Source organism: Rhinoraja longicauda, chromosome 15, assembly GCF_053455715.1.
Source record: "Rhinoraja longicauda isolate Sanriku21f chromosome 15, sRhiLon1.1, whole genome shotgun sequence".
NCBI lineage: Eukaryota > Metazoa > Chordata > Chondrichthyes > Rajiformes > Arhynchobatidae > Rhinoraja > Rhinoraja longicauda.
The window spans coordinates 43,281,087-43,298,746 of record NC_135967.1 but is presented as its reverse complement, the minus strand read 5'-3'; the positions used below and the strand labels follow the sequence as shown (position 1 = coordinate 43,298,746).

Sequence of the window (17,660 nt, the reverse complement as noted above, 5' to 3'; positions counted from 1 at the left end):
CTAAATGGGTTTTTGCACCAGGTGTCAGTCGATCCATGGTACTTTGTTGTGAGGATTGCTGAATGGCATCTTATCAATTAATTTGTAAAGGGTCTACAAGAATCTAAAAGCCTCACAGCTTGAATGGTGCCATTTTGTGCCAGAGGGTGGCACGGCGGTGCAGCGGTATAGTTGCCGCATTACAGCACCAGAGACCCGTGTTCGATCCTGACTGTGGGTGCTGTCTGTATGGAGTTGGTACGTTCTCCATGTGGGTTTTCTCCGGGTGCTCCCTTTTCCTCCCACACTTCAAAGACGTGCAGATTTGTAGGTTAATATGGCTTCGGTAAAATGGTAAATGGAGTTGGGAAGGAGAGATAGATCAGTCATGACTGAATGGTGGAGTGGACTCGATGGGCCGAATGGCCTAATTCTGCACCTTTCACCGATCAACCCATGAACACCAGGTTCTTGAATCACAACCCTGTCTCAGCAGCGATCTACTTGGCTGATTACAAACAATGGTCTTGAACTAACAGTCTGCTTACCTTGTATTATTGATTATTCATATATTGTATTATTAAGTATTGTATATTTATTTGTCAAGTTAACATAGAAAACATAGAAAATATAAATGCAGGAGGAGCCCATTTGACCCTTCGAACCAGCACTGCCATTCATTGTGATCATGGCTGATCATCCACAATCAGTAATCCGTGCCTGCCTTCTCCCCATATCCCTTGATTCCGCTAGTCCCTCGAGCTCTATCTAACTCTCTTTTAAATTCATCCAGTGAATCGGCCTCCACTGCCCTCTGTGCCAGAGAATTCCACAAATTCACAACTCTCTGGGTGAAAAGGTTTCTTTCTCACCTCAATTTTAAATGGCCTCCCCCCCTTATTCTTAGACCGTGTGGCCCCTGGTTCTGGAATGTGCTGCAATGAATTTGATGATGGAATTTGAGTAAATGGGAATAGTTTCCACATTGGGAAAGAAGGATAATCGATGGCAAGGAACCATTGTGAAAATCACCTGGTTTCCATTTCCCTCTGTGAATGGAGAGGGATATTGAACGGGTTAATAGCAGCCAGTGGATTTGCGATTCCTTTTGTCTCCATCAGAAAATATTTATTGCACTGGTATCTTCAGGATGTTGCAGTGTGGCACGCTTGCAATCTTCTGTATAATTTGTTGAATATTTGAGCTCTCTTGCCTGTCTGCACCAAACACAAATAATATAGGAGCAAAGAGGTTAATCCCCAGGATGGCGGGACTGTCATACGAGGAAAGAATGGAAAGACTGGGCTTGTATTCACTGGAATTTAGAAGGATGAGAGGGGATCTTGTAGAAACGTATAAAATTATAAAAGGACTGGACAAGCTGGATGCAGGAAAAATGTTCCCAATGTTGGGGGGAGTCCAGAACCAGGGGCCACAGTCCAAGAATAAAGGGGAAGCCATTTAAAACAGAGGTGAGTAGGAACTTTTTCACCCAGAGAGTTGTGAATTTGTGGAATTCTCTGGCACAGAGGGCAGTGGAGGCCAATTCACTGGATGAATTTAAAAGAGAGTTAGATAGAGCTCTAGGGGTTAGTGGAATCAGGTGATATGGGGAGAAGGGAGGCACAGGTTACTGATTGTGGACGATCAGCCATGATCACAATGAATGGCGGTGCCGGCTCGAAGGGTCAAATGGCCTCCTCCTGCACCTATCTAAAAATTAAAAAAAAGAACTGCAGATGCTGGTTAATACACACAAAAGACACAAAGTGCCAGAGTAACTCAGCGGGTCAGGCAGCATCTCTGGAGAACATGGATAGATGACGTTTCATGTCGAGACCCTTCTGAAGGAGAGTCTCGACCCAAAACGTCACCTATCCATGTTCTCCAGAGATGCTGCCTGACCCGCTGAGTTACTCCAGCACTCTGTGTCCAAACACGAATAAACTTCCATACAAATGTGTGCATACATGTACCTTTGTTTTATTCTGCATCACCTCTGTTTTCTGGGGCAAAATCTTAATTCTGTTGCCCGGAATTTTCTCAGTGTTTGAGATGGTAATTATCTCATCATTGCTTGGATTACACCTGGCAAGAAGGACAATACAAAAAAACAATCAACAAATAAGCCAGAAAGCATCAAAGTAGAAAGTACCTGCATAACCCTAATATTTGATGAGGAAAACAATTTTAAAACTATACTCAAAGAAAAGTGCGGCACGGTGGCGCAGCGGTAGAGTTGCTGCCTCACAACGCCAGAGCCCCGGGTTCGATCCTGACTACGGGTGCTGTCTGTACGGAGTTTGTACGTTCTCCCCGTGACCGCGTGGGTTTCCTCCGGGTGCTCTGGTTTCCTCCCACACTCCAAAGACGTGCAGGTTTGTAGGCTAATAGGCGTGGTATCATTGTAAATTCCCCCTAGTGTGTGTAGGATGGTATTTGTGTGCGGGGATCGCTGTTCGGCACGGACTCGATGGGCCGAAGGGACAGTTTCTGCACTGTATCTCCAAACTAAAGTAAAGTAAACTAAACTAAACTAAACTAAACTAATCCCATGTGCAGGTGAAAGGTTAAAAGGAGAGAAAAAATATTACCTTGTTCAATTTTTAATTTTTTAAAAATTCCAAACAAAACATTATTCAGAATAAAAACTATATGTGTAACAAAAACCATGAAAAAACTCTCAAAAGCATTTAAAAGTGTTTTTACATTTAATTGTGTCATGCTTGGCAGTGTTGGCACCTTTCTTCATTCGAAGCAAAAGATAGACACAAAATGCTGGAGTAACTCAGCGGGTCAGGCAGCATCTCTGGAGAGAAGGAAGGGGTGGGCGATGTTTCAGGTCGTGACCCTTCTTCGGACTTACTCAAAACACCCTGCCTCTCAATGTGGCCCCCTGGGGTGACATCCCTTCCCCTGTATGAGGGGTTGTCCCCACTGGACTCTGCCCCTCAATGTCCAGCAGCGGAAGGACCCTAGACTGTGGTCCTCCCGCACAGAGCCTTGGCGTTGGCTGCACTGAGCTTCAGTGCGTCCCTCAGCAGGTTCTCCTGCAGTCCGGAGCGGGCCAGTCGGCAACATTACCCGTCGGACAGCTCAATAGACAATAGACCATAGGTGCAGGAGGAGGCCATTCATCCCTTCGAGCCAGCACCGCCATTCACCGTGATCATGGCTGATCATCCACAATCAGTACCCCGTTCCTGCTTTTTCCCCATATCCCTTGACTCTGCTATCTTTAAGAGCTCTATCTAACTCTCTCCTGAAAACATCCAGAGTATTGGCCTCCACTGCCTTCTGAGGCAGAGAATTCCACAGATTCACAACTCCCTGGGTGAAAACGTTTTTCCTCATCTCCGTTCTAAATGGCCTACCCCTTTTTTCTTAAACTGTGGCCCCTGATTCTGGACTCCCTCAACATAGGGAACATGTTTCCTGCCCCTGACGTGTCCAATCCCTTAATAATCTTAGATGTTTTAATAAGATCCTCTCTCATCCTTCTAAATTCCAGTGTATACAAGCCCAGTCACTCCAAGTCAAGTTAAGTCAAGTCAAGTCAAGTCTTCTTTATTTGTCTCATACACATACAAGATGTGCAGTGAAATGCAAGTGTCAACGCCTGCGGATTGTGCTAAACTACAAAACACAATAGAATTATTTTTTTTAAAGACACAACACAAAAAATAAATTAATACAGTAAATTAGTCCCTGGTGATATAAGAGTTAACAGTCCTGATGGCCTGTGGGAAGAAACTCCGTCTCATCCTCTCCGTTTTCACAGCGTGACAGCGGAGGCGTTTGCCTGACCGTAGCAGCTGGAACAGTCCGTTGCTGGGGTGGTAGGGGTCCCCCATAATGTTGCTGGCTCTGGATCAACACCTCCTGATGTATAGGTCCTGCAGGGGGGCGAGTGTAGTTCCCATGGTGCGTTCAGCCGAACGCACTACTCTCTGCAGGGCCTTCCTGTCCTGGGCAGAGCTGTTGCCAAACCAGATTGAGATGTTGCCAGACAAGATGCTTTCTACAGCCCCAGAGTAGAAGCACTGAAGCATCCTCAGAGAGACTCTGAATTTCCTCAGCTTTCCAGTCTTTCAACATATGACAGTCCCGCCATCCCGGGAATTAACCTGGTGAACCTACGCTGAACTCCTTCACGATCGCCGAGTGTGGCAGCTTGATGCCAGAAGGAGATTAGGGAGGGAATGTGGGCCCTGAAGCCTAGCGGAAGTCTGCCACACGGCAGTCAGGGAGCGGAGAACAATTGTGTGCTGGGAATGGCTTTCTATGAGGGAGGAAGCCAGACAGCAACAGGAAGGCAAGGCAGACGTCATCAGGAAAACACCTTCAGCTTCTGTAGGGCTGAGATAAGGATGCTCTCAAGGCTCGTGTCGGTGAAAACCACTGCTATCTCTCTCTTCCCTTGAATGTTGCCCGCATGGTAATTCCTTCCTCTGCCCTTTGATATGTCTCTCATGCAAAACTAATTGACTCAAATGCGCTATGTGATAATATTGAAGGAGAGGCTAGATGCGGGGAGATTGTTCCCGATGTTGGGGAAGTCCAGAACAAGGGGTCACAGCTTAAGGATAAGGGGGAAGTCTTTTAGGACCGAGATGAGAAAGTTTTTTTTCACACAGAGAGTGGTGAATCTGTGGAATTCTCTGCCACAGAAGGTAGTTGCGGCCAGTTCATTGGCTATATTTAAGAGGGAGTTAGATGTGGCCCTTGTGGCTAAAGGGATCAGGGGGTATGGAGAGAAGGCAGGTACAGGTTACTGAGCTGAATGATCAGCCATGATCATATTGAATGGCGGTGCGTACAGGCTCGAAGGGCCGAATGGCCTACTCCTGCACCTATTTTCTATGTTTCTATGTTTCTATCAATAGGACATGCACTGTCTACATCTCATGGTTCCCCAATCCCCTGCTTCTTTCCCCCTTGAAGATTTGTAATGTTTTGTTTGTTAGCAACCTCTGGGTAGAAGAACAGCTTCTTCCCAACAACCATCAGGCTCTTGAACACCAAACGACACTAACCTCAACTGTGAACTTGCGAAGTAGGGTCTCGACCCGAAACGTCACCCATCCCTTCTCTCCAGAGATGCTGCCTGACCCGCTGAGTTACTCCAGCATTTTGTGTGCACAGGCAGGGACAAACAGCGGCACGGTGGCGCAGCGGTAGAGTTGCTGCCTCACAGCGCCAGTGACCCGGGTTTGATCCCGACTACGGGCGCTGTCTGCACGGAGTTTGTACCTTCACCCCGTGACCTGCGTGGGTTTTCCCCAGGAAGCTCCGGTTTCCTCCCACACTCCAAAGATGTACTAATTGGCTTGGTATGAACGTAAAATTGTCCCTAAGTGTGTTTAGGATGGTGTTCGTGTGCGGGGATCACTGAATTGTACACACTTGAATTTAGAAGGATGAGAGGAGATCTTATCGAAACGTATAAGATTATTAAGGGGTTGGACACGTTAGAGGCAGGAAACATGTTCCCAATGTTGGGGGAGTCCAGAACAAGGGGCCACAGTTTAAGAATAAGGGGTAGGCCATTTAGAACTGAGATGAGGAAAAACTTTTTCAGTCAGAGAGTTGTGAATCTGTGGAATTCTCTGCCTCAGAAGGCAGTGGAGGCCAATTCTCTGAATGCAATCAAGAGAGAGCTGGATAGAGCTCTTAAGGATAGCGGAGTCAGGGGGTATGGGGAGAAGGCAGGAACGGGGTACTGATTCAGAATGATCAGCCATGATCACATTGAATGGCGGTGCTGGCTCGAAGGGCCGAATGGCCTCCTCCTGCACCTATTGTCTATTGTCTATTATCTATCGGCGTGGACGTAGGGCCTGTTTCTGGGCTGTATCTCTAAATAAAACTCGTTCTCTCCAGAGATGCTGCCTGTCCCGGTGAGCTACTCCAGCATCTTGTGTCTAAACTAAACCTGTGTACAGTACCAGCAGTTGATGAGAAAATAAGAACCTTATCCTTTGACCCAGTTATAATTATAAACACTTGGGCAGGACCAGAGTGATCGGAAATACAATGATATTTACACAGGTCTCTGTTTATGGAGTATAAACAGAAACCACGCATGTTAGTTTGTCTGTCCCAGTTCCTAGTGTGTCTGTCAGGTTAATTCCACGCCATTAGCTCTTCCTATCCTCCCTACTGTATCCTGAGATGCATTCGATGCCAAATTCCAACGCACAGGAACACTAAAGGTTGCAGAGGGCGGTGGACAAAGCACAGTCCCTCAGGGACTCAGCTGTCCGAACCATCGAGGGGCCTGACGCAAGAAGACCACACCTCAGCCCGGTCACTTCCCCGTCTCCCCTCTCCCATCTCCCCTCAAGCAAGAGAGGAGTACCTGAAGAAGGGTCTCGACTCGAAAACGTCACCCATTCCTTCTCCCCAGAGATGCTGCCTGGCCCGCTGAGTTACTCCAGCTTTTTGTGTCTACCTTCATTAACAGACTGGTCCCACCAAGATGCAGCACAGAACACCACAGGAGATCCTTCTTCCCTGTGGCTATCAAACTACACAACTCCTCCCCCTTCTGTCGTGGGGTAGACTGACTGAGACTGACTGATCCCCCCCCCCCTCCCCCCAATCTTTGCGCATCCCCAATCCTTTCCACTCATCCCTTTAATTTCATGCTTCATGTACCTTGTTGTGTTTTATGACTGTTGGCAGTCCAATTTCCCTCCTGGGAGAAATAAAGTTCTCTCATATCGTTTCGTATCGTATCGTATCGTAAAACCCACACCCCCAGATTCAGGGACAGTTTCTTCCTGGCTGTGCCTGTGAAGCTTCTGCAAGGAAGATTTCCATTGCACCTGTACATCACGGTACTTGTGCACGGTGGCGCAGCGGTAGAGTTGCTGCCTTACAGCGCCAGAGACCCAGGTTCAATCCAGGCCACGGGTGCTGTCTGTGCGGAGTTTCCACGTTCTCCCCGTGGACTGCGTGGGTTTTCTCCGGGATCATCATATATCATATCATATCATATATATACAGCCGGAAACAGGCCTTTTCGGCCCACCAAGTCCGTGCCGCCCAGCGATCCCCGTACATTAACACTATCCTGCACCCACTATGGACAATTTTTACATTTACCAAGCCAATTAACCTACATACCTGTACGTCTTTGGAGTGTGGGAGGAAACCGAAGATCTCGGAGAAAACCCACGCAGGTCACGGGGAGAACGTACAAACTCCTTACAGTGCAGCACCCGTAGTCAGGATCGAACCTGAGTCTCCGGCGCTGCATTCGCTGTAAAGCAGCAACGCTACCGCTGCGCTACCGTGCCGATCCGCGGTTTCCTCCCACACTCCACACTCCAAATGGCGTACTGGGTTAATTGGCTTGGTATAGTTGTAAATTGTTCCCTGGCGTGTGTCGGGTGGTGTTAGTGTGCGGGGATCGTTGGTCGGCGCGGACCCGGTGGGCCGAAGGGCCTGTTTCCCCTAATCCGAACTAAACTAAACATCCCAACAATAAACGCGACTTGTGCCGAAGGGAAAAGAAGCAGTAAAATGTCTCACGTGGAACGCGTGGTGTCGCATGGCTGCCACTCCCAGGAAACGTCGGGGATTGGAGATCCAGATGCCGTGCAGGTCAGTGGGTAGTTTTTCCCAAGCTGATAAACCTTTTCTTCTGGAGAAGCCACATTTTTATCAGCGATCTCTGGCTTGACTGAAAACAAGAATAGCAGAGAGGTTGTAATAAACGGGATACTCATAGACGATAGGTGCAGGAGGAGGCCATTCGGCCCTACGAGCCAGCACCACCATTCAATGTGATCACGGGTGATCACTCACAATCAGTACCCCGTTCCTGCCTTCTCCCCATACCCCCTGACTCCGCTATCCTTAAGAGCTCTATCTAGCTCTCTCTTGAATGCGTTCAGAGAATTGGCCTCCACTGCCTTCTGAGGCAGAGAATTCCTCAGATTTACAACTCTCTGACTGAAAAAGGTTTTTCCTCGTCTCCGTTCTAAATGGCCTACCACTTATTCTTAAACTGTGGTCCCTGGTTCTGGACTCCCCCAACATCGGGAACATGTTTCCTGCCTCTAACGTGTCCAACCCCTTAATAATCTTTTATGTTTCAATAAGATCCCCTCTCATCCTAAATTCCAATGTATACTGTCAACTGTCCCGTTGGATGATTAGCCATGATCATATAGAATGGCGGTGCAGGCTCGAAGGGCCGAATGGCCTACTCCTGCACCTATTTTCTATGTTTCTATGTATTAGCCGGGACATCCCGTATTTTGGGCTAATACTCGACCGCCCTTTTCCCCTATTAGGCTCGGGGGGGCGCTGTAGGCCCGGACGCTGTAGGCCCAGACAGTGTAGTAGGAAAAAAACTACGGATGATCTGTGTCTACCTTCAGGGCAGTGTGGGTGCAGACATTGTAGGTCCGGAGGCCCGGGCGCCGCCCTACGGAGGTTGGGTAGCAACCCGCCTCCCGGCCCTGGCGGCCGCCATTGCTGGAGCGGGAGCACGTGGCCGCTGGCTGGGTGAGGTCACGTGGGGCACGGGGCGGTGACGTCACCTTGTCCCGCATTTGGGAGTGCTATAGTTGGCACCCCTCGGCATAGATCAGCCAATACATGGAATGGTTCAGCACAGAAACATTTAGACAGGTACATGGGATAGGACAGGTTTACCGGGATGTGGGCCAAACGCGGGCAGGTGGGACTAGTGTAGCTGAGACATTGTTGGCCAGTGTGGGCGAGTTGGGCCAAAGGGCCTGTTTCCACGCTGTATCACTCTGTGATTCTGTGACTATAAAAACAGCTCCCAAAAAGCTCCAATCTCAATCTATTGGAATTTTAAACCAACTCTCGTTTTAAAGATGCACGGGAGTGATTTTCTTTTGGCATCGATTTCCTGACAGTTTGCAGCAGTTTCTTTGCTTCATGTGGAGGACTTCCAAAGATAATTGACATGTTGCACCACACAAGATATATATGGCGACTTAATTATGGCAGCGTATAAATAACTGGTCAAAAAAACAAAGAAAAAGATGGGCAGATGCTGGAAATCTGAACGGTCTGAAATAACTGCTCGTCCTCCCCTTTTCTCCAAAACATAAAACATCATTGATTTAGTTTAGTTTAGTTTTGTTTATATTGGTTTAGTTTAGAGATAGATCAACGTAGTTTAGAGAGAGAGAGAGACAGACGGAGGAGAGAGAGAGAGAGAGAGAGAGAGAGAGAGAGAGAGAGAGAGAGAGAGAGAGAGAGAGAGAGAGAGAGAGAGAGAGAGAGAGAGATTGATTGATTATAGAAACATAGAAAATAGGTGCAGGAGTAGGCCATTCGGCCCTTCGAGCCTGCACCGCCATTCAATATGATCATGGCTGATCATCCAGCTCAGTAACCTGTACCTGCCTTCTCTCCATACCCCCTGATCCCTTTAGCCACAAGGGCCACATCTAACTCCCTCTTAAATATAGCCAATGAACTGGCCTCAACTACCTTCTGTGGCAGAGAATTCCACAGACTCACCACTCTCTGTGTGAAGAAATGTTTTCTCATCTCGGTCCTAAAAGACTTCCCCCTTATCCTTAAGCTGTGACCCCTGGTTCTGGACTTCCCCAACATCGGGAACAATCTTCCCACATCTAGCCTCTCCAACCCTTTAAGAATTTTATATGTTTCAATAAGATCCCCCCTCAGTCTTCTAAATTCCAGCGAATATAAGCCTAGTCTATCCAGTCTTTCTTCATATGAAAGTCTTGCACCCCAGGGATCATTCTGGTGAACCTTCTCTGTACTCCCTCTAAGGCTAGAATGTCTTTCTGTTTTTCCTCAGATTAGGCAAGAACATAGAGGCAAGAAATCCAACGTTCAAACTGTTAGTGAATAAATAGACCATTTGCAAAAAAAAAAAAAAAGGGAGAGAGAAAGAGAGATTGAGAGAGAGATTGAGAGAGATTGAGAGATGGGGAGAGGAGAGAGAGAGAGAGAGAGGGAGAGACAGAGAGACACAGAGAGAAAGAGAATGACAGAGAGGGAGAGAGAGACCACCATGTTGCTATGAATATTTCCATATTACTTATTATAAGTTCTGCATTCCAACGACTGTACATTAAACCTATATTAATGTAGATAAAGAAAGACAAATATTAATATAGCATCCTTCATAATCTTAGGTCATCCAGTTAATTAAGTAATTTTGAAAAAGAATCCAGAGAGTAATGCAGATAATTTGTCCACATTAAATCCCCATCTACAAAAAAGTGATTTAAAATATAGAATTATTTTTACCAGAATATCCAGTTATCCTGTTATTTTACTGCCCATTTCGAATTGTTTTTGAAAGGGTCTTATGAAACGTTTCTTGAAACATCATGGACCACTCACACCCCGAGTTATTCTCTCACCTCCACTTTTCCAGTGGGAAGAGCATACAAAAGATTGAACGCACGTACCAAGAGATTCAGGAACAGTTTCTTCCCCATCATTATCAGACTCTTGAGTGGATCTCACAGTTAAGGATGAATTCCCAATCTTCCACCCTACCTTGCTGCCAGCCTTGCACATTTTACTTCATCTGCACTTGACTGTAACTCTATATTCTGCACTATGTTTATTTTCTCTTTTGCACTACCTTTCATTTAGTTTGGTTTAGAGATACAGTGCGGAAACAGTCCACACCGACCAGCGATCCCTGCACATTAGCACTATCCTACACACAGGGGACAATTTCAATTTGTACAATTTACAAGCCAATTAACCTACAAACCTGAACGTCTTTGGATTGTGGGAGGAAACTGAAGATCTCAGAGTAAACCCACGCAGGTCACGGGGAGAGCGTACAAACTCCATACAGACAGCACCCGTAGTTAGGATCGAACCCGGGTCACTGGCGCTGGAAGCACTGTGAGGCGGCAACTCTACCGCTGTGCCACCGTGCCAGGTGTTCTCGTGTGGTATAATTCTCCTGGATAGCATCCAAATCAAACTGTGGTGCTACATCTAGGTGCATATGACAATCATAAACCAAAACCGGTACTAATACCCCTGCTGAGGGTGTGCACGCAAAGCTCCAGGAACAAGATGGAACGACGATGAACAAACTGCTTTGGCTTTCTAAGTTGGACGACGTGCGGCTTTGAGAAACACTAGTAACTGGTGATGATCTCACAGGTCAGCCATGATCACATTGAATGGCGGTGCTGGCTCGAATGGCCTCCTCCTGCACCTATTGTCTATTGTCCATGTCCGAGAATAACCAGATGATATTTGGTGATGCTTATTGAAAAGTATATGCTGGATAGATCACCTGGTTCATAAGTTACAGAGGCAGCATTAGGCCATTCGGCCCGTCAAGTCCACTCCGCCATTCAACCATGGCTGATCTATCTTCCCCGTCTCAACCTCATTCTCCTGCCTTCTCCCCATAACCCCCTGACACTCTTACTAATCAAGAATCTGTCAAAATCCGCCATGAAAATACCCATTGGCTTGGCCTCCACAGTCGCCTGTGGCAATGAATTCTAAAGATTCACCACCCTCTAACTCAAGCAATTCATCTTCATCTCCTTTATAAAGGTATGTTCTTTTATTCTGAGGCTAAGGCTCCTGGACTCTCATTTAACTTGGCCAGTAATAGACTTTTGAAACATAGGTGCTGGCCCGTCGTGTGAAACGAGGCAACCAAAAAGCACAGAGCGAGGGAGAGCACAGTGGCGGAGCCAGTAGAGCTTCTGCCCCGGGGCTTCCAGCAATCTGCAAGTGGGAGAGTCTCGGACTCAAAGTCACAGCCTCAAACTTAGGATTAGGGTTAGGAGGGGGAGATAGATCAGCCATGATTGAATGGTGCAGTGGACTCGATGAGCCGAATGGCCTAATTCTACTCCAATCACTTATGAATTTATGACCTAATCGGGGTTCAATCCTGACCTCTGGCGCTGTCAGTGTGGAGTTTGCATGTTCTCCTTGTGACCATGTGAAATTCTTCCCGCCCCCTCCCCCGACATCAGTCTGCAGAAGGGTCTCGACCCTGAAACGTCACCCGTTCCTTCTCTCCTGAGATGCTGCCTGACCCGCTGAGTTACTCCAGCATTTTGTGTCTACCCTAGGTTAATTGGCTGCTGTAAATTGACCCTCGGATGCAGGAAAGTGGCAGAATCCAAGCGTGGGTTGACAGGAATGTAGGAAGGCTTGAAGGCTAGACGTGTAGGATTGATATCAATGGGTCAGCAGGAGTGGGGGCGGCACGGTGGCGCAGCGGTAGAGTCGCTGACTCACAGCGCCAGAGACCCGGCTTCCAGCCTGACCACAATGCTGTCTGTACGGAGTTTGCACGTTCTCAATGTGACCGTGTGGGTTTTCTCCAGTTTCTCTCGTTTGTTTTCCTCTCACATCCATAGACGTGCAGGTTTTTAGGTGAGTTGGCCTCTGTAAACTGTAAATTGTTCCCTAGCGAGTAGGATAGGGGGTGTTAGTGTACGGCACGGACTCGATGGGCTGAAGGGCCTGTTTCCGCGCTGTATGTCAGCTATGTCAGACAGTGAGGCCAACTGCGGTGCCCTTAGCAGCAACCCAGTGTTGACCTGGCACTGAACACTTGATTTTCTAGTCCATTAAGGCCATACATTAAGGCGGCACGGTGGCGCAGCGGTAGAGTTGCTGCCTTATAGCGAATGCAGCGCTGGAGACTCAGGTTCGATCCTGACTACGGGCGCTGTCTGTACGGAGTTTGTACGTTCTCCCCGTGACCTGCGTGGGTTTTCTCCGAGATCTTCGGTTTCCTCCCACACTCCAAAGACGTACAGGTATGTAGGTTAATTGACTGGGTAAAATGTAAAAATTGTCCCTAGTGTGTGTAGACAATAGACAATAGACAATAGGTGCAGGAGGAGGCCATTCGGCCCTTCGAGCCAGCACCGCCATTCAATGTGATCATGGCTGATCATTCTCAATCAGTACCCCGTTCTTGCCTTCTCCCCATATCCCCTGACTCCGCTATCCTTAAGAGCTCTATCCAGCTCTCTCTTGAATGCATTCAGAAGGCATAGGATAGTGTTAATGTGCGGGGATCGCTGGGCGGCGCGGACTCGGTGGGCCGAAGGGCCTGTTTCCGCGCTGTATCTCTAAATCTAAAAAAAAAATCTAAATCTACACAAAGGAGCTTTCGGTGGGGAAATATTCACAACATGTCAGGCTGGATACTCTTTCCCTTGATTTCCAGTTTAAAAAATCAGTAGCAGAGTTTAGGGCTCCAGCTTTTGAATGCATTTAATCTCCTCATAACTCCATAATATGTATTTCCCCTGACCTCTGCCACTCTTCCCTGCCAAAGCAAATAACCAAATAGACCTGACTTCCAGTTGAAAGTTACACTTCGACGCCTAAAATGAATTCTCAGCAATTCCTTCAGAGGGAGAATATAGAACAATGATTGAGCCGTAGAGCCATACAGTGTGGAAACAGGCCCTACGGTCCAACTTGCCCACATCGGCCAACATGACCCAGCTACACTGGTCCCACCTGCCCGCTCTTGGCCCATATCCCTCTAAACCTGTCCTATCCATGTACCTGTCTAACTGTTTCTTAAATGTTGGGATAGACCCTGCCTTAACTACCGCCTCCGGCAGCTCGTTCCATACAACCACCACCCTTTGTGTGAAAAAGTTACCTCTCGGATTCCTTTAAAATCTTTTCCTTTTCACCTTAAACCTATGTCCTCTGGTCCTTGATTCCCCAACTCTGGGCAAGAGACTCTGTGCATCTACCCGATCTATTCCTCTCATGGTTTTATACACCTCTCTAAGATCTCCCCTCATCCTCCTGCGCTCCAAGGAATGGAGACCCAGCCTACTCAACCTCTCCCTATAGCTCACACCCTCCAGTCCTGGCAACATCCTCGTATGTTGCAAAACATACTTGGCTAATAAAGTACTATTATGATTATGATTATGATTAAATCTTCTCTGAAACCTTTCCAGCTTGACAACATCTTTCCTATAACATGGTGCCCAGAATTGAACACAATTCTCTAAATGCAGCCTCACCAGAATCTTATCTGAAGAAGGGTTCTGACCCGAAATGTCATTCATCCTTTTTCTCCAGAGATGCTGCCTGACCCGCTGAGTTACTCTGGCACTTTGTGTTTATAATCATATCCGTCTATCCAGTGCCTCACCAATGCCCAATTAGAAAGAAAGAAAATGTAAGTAATTCCATAGCTTCCCTAAGTTTGGTGGCACGGTGGCGCAGCTGGTAGAGTTGCTGCCTCACAACGCCAGAGACCCGGGTTTGATCCTGACCTTGGGTACTGTGTGTGTGGAGTTTGCACGTTCTCCCTGCGACCTCGTGGGTTTCCTCCGGGTGCTCCGGTCCACTCCCACATCCCAAAGGCGTGCGTGTTTGTAGGTCTATTGCTCCCAGTAAATTACCCTTAGTGTGCAGAGAGTGGATGCAAAAGTGGGATCAGATAGAACGAGTGTGATGGTCTGCACGGACTCGGTGGGCCGAAGGGCCTGTTTCCATGCTGTACTTCGAAACTAAAATCCTCATGTTCTTTTAACCCCCCCTCCCACCCAACCTTGTCAACCCAGTATTCTTGTGGACACACTGTATCCTGTGGACTGTGTAGGAAGGAACTGCAGATGCTCGTTATACACCGAAGATAAGACACAAAGTGCTGGAGTAACTCATCGGGACAGGCAGCATCTCTGGAGAGCAGGAATGGGTGACGTTTCGGGCCAAGACCCTTCTTCATAGAGTCATAGAGTCATATAGCGTGGAAACAGGCCCTTCGGCCCAACTTGCCCACACCTGCCAACATGCCCCATCTACGCTAGTCCCTGCGTTTGGCCCATATCCCTCCAAACCTGTCCTATCCGTGTCTGAAGAAGGGTCTCGACCCGGAACGTCACCCATTCCTTCTCTCCCGAGATGCTGCCTGACCTGCTGAGTTACTCCAGCATTTTGTGAATAAATCTATCCGTGTACCTGCCTAACTGTTTCTTAAGATAGACACAAAGTGCTGGAGCAACTCATCGGGACAGGCAGCATCTCTGGAGAGAAGGAATGGGTGACGTTTGGGGGGGTCGAGACCTCCGTTTCTTAAGACTAGTGTCCTTGCGGGCACAGCGCTTTCTCTGAAGTCACCAGCTCTCTGGGTAGGAAAATAACTGCAGATCCTGGTTTTAAATCGAAGGTAGACACAAGATGCTGGAGCAACTCAGCGGGTCAGGCAGCATCTCAGGAGAGCTGGGAGGGGGTGACGTTTCGGGTCGAGACCCTTCTTCAGACTGAAGGGTCTCAACCCGAAACATCACCCAGTCCTTCTCTCCTGAGGTGCTGTCTGACCCGCTGAGTTAGGCCAGCATTTTGTGTCCGCCTTCAGCTCTCTGGGTGAAGTGCCCCTTGTAATCATCGGTAATTGTAAAGCTGCTCATTTTCGCCCTTGTCTGCCAGAGCCTTTTGCTCTTCTCCGAGCATATTACTTTGAGAGGGAAGCTAGGCAAACCGAGCGTAATGCAATGTGCAAACAATAAACCTTACACGGACTGCAAAAGGATTGGAGCTGCACTAAAGAACCGCGCGGAATGCTCGGAATATTCTGGCAAAATGTATCTGACCCCCAAAGGAATGCTTGCTCCTTCTAATAAAATCAAAATAGCTTGGACTGAGTTTTTTTTTTTTTGTGTGGATAACACTCACTTCCCCTGAGGCTCTTTCAACTGACCCAGACCATTATGTATGATGAAATCTGAAGAGAAATGATGGAAGTACACAACAGATCAATCAGCACCTGATAACTAAATAATAGGTTGGGTTCGTGCTTGGGTGCAGTCAGACGAAAAGTGCTGATGTAAGCCTGGAACATTATTTTCCTTTTCACTCAATGTCCAGCACGTATTTTTAAACCCATTTTCTGTTTTAGAAATACAGCGCGGGTTTCGTTTGGTTTATCAATGCCCCGCGTGACGAGGCACGGTGAAAGTTTTTTGTTGTTGTTGCGTGCTATCCATAGAAACGTAGAAAATAGGTGGAGGAAGAAGCCATTCGGCCCTTCGAGCCAGCACCGCCATTCATTGTGATCATGGCTGACCATCCACAATCAGTAGCCCGTGCCTGCCTTCTCCCCATATCCTTTGATTCCACTAGCCCCCAGAGCTCTATCTAACTCTATCTAATCCGGGCGAGCATGGTGGCACAGTAGCGGTAGAGTTGCTGCCACACAGCGCTTGCAACTCCGGTTCGATCCCGACTATGGGTGCTGTCTACACGGAGTTTGTACGTTCTCCCCGTCACCGCGTGGGATGTCTACAAGATCTTCAGTTTTCTTTCACACTCCAAAGACGTACAGGTAATTTGGCTTGGTACAAGTGTAAATTGTCCCTAGTGTGTGCAGGGTAGTGTTAATGTGAGGGGATCGCTGGTCGGCGCGGACTCGGTGGGCCGAAGGGGCTGTATCACTAAACTAAACTAAAAATCCAGTCAGTGGAAAGGCCACACATGATTACAATCAAGTCGTCCGCATTGTACAGATGCAGGATAAATGGAATACCGTTTAGTGCAAGATAAAGTCCTGCAAAGTCCGATTAAACATAGTCTGAGGGATTCCAATGAGTTAGATGGTAGACACAAGAAGCTGGAGTAACTCAGTGTCTCTGGAGAAAATGAATAGGTGATGTTTTGGGACGAGACTCTTCTTCAGACTGAAAGTCAGAGGCAGGTCAGGACTGCTCTCTAGTTGGAGATAGAGTGGTACGGTTGCCTGATAACAGCCGGGAAGAAACTGTCCCTGAATCTGGAGGTGTGTGGTTTCAAACCTCTGTACCTCTTGCCTGATGGGAGAGGGGAGAAGAGGGAGTGACCGGGGTGAGACTCGTCCTTGATTATGCTGCTGGCCTTACCAGAGAGTTGTGAATTTGTGGAATTCTCTGCCACAGAAGGCAGTAAAGGCCAATTCACTGGATGGATTTAAAAGAGCTCTAGGGGCTAGTGGAATCAAGGGATATGGGGAGAAGGCAGGCACGGGTTACTGATTGTGGATGGTCTGCCATGATCACAATGAATGGCTGTGCTGGCTCGAAGGGCCGAATGGCCTCCTCCTGCACCTATTTTCTATGTTTCTAACATGAAGTGCAGATGGAGTCAATGGAAGAGGGGTTGGTTTGTGCGATGTTCTGGGCTGCATCCAAAACTCTCTGCACTTCTAGAGCCATACAGCACGGAAACAGGCCCTTCGGCCCAAATTTTCCAAGATGTCCCATCTACGCTAGTTCCGCCTGTCCACATTTGGCCCATATCCATCTAAACCTTTCCTATCCACGTATCTGCCAAATGTCTTTCAATTGTCCTTGAAGCCTTGCCAACTTTAGTCCTGTGTTATGGGCAGTTGGACAAGAATCGATTGAGGTTGACTTACCATCCTTGTAGATTCTGAGGGTGATGGTAATGTTCTTCTGAAGGTTATGCAGCTTGTTGGTCAGTGAAATGGTATAATTCCCCCCATCCTTTTCAGATAAGGAGATTATTTTCAAAGTGTAGCGGTCTTGGACATAACAAGTCTGATTCTGCGTAATGAGTTTCCCATTCTTGTACCTGCAATGCAAAACTACAAGTTAGGTGGAAGAAGTCAACAAGCTTGGTGCATTTTATCCCAATTACAATCACTCCAGGAAGGTTGTCAACTTAATTGGTTCACCATT

At 47.6% G+C, this 17,660-nt stretch overlaps 1 protein-coding gene across 2 annotated transcripts in view; it reads right to left on the bottom strand.

Moving 5' to 3' along the window:
- kdrl (kinase insert domain receptor like) overlaps positions 1-17,660 on the bottom strand; it is a 234,052-nt gene that overhangs the window by 72,874 nt on the left and 143,518 nt on the right. For both annotated transcript variants that reach the window (XM_078412567.1, XM_078412568.1), the window contains 3 exons: positions 17,378-17,553; positions 7,519-7,669; positions 1,956-2,067 (listed from right to left, as the gene is read on the bottom strand). In XM_078412567.1, coding sequence (XP_078268693.1) covers positions 1,956-2,067; positions 7,519-7,669; positions 17,378-17,553 — 439 coding nt within the window. The remainder of the gene's footprint in view (positions 1-1,955; positions 2,068-7,518; positions 7,670-17,377; positions 17,554-17,660) is intronic.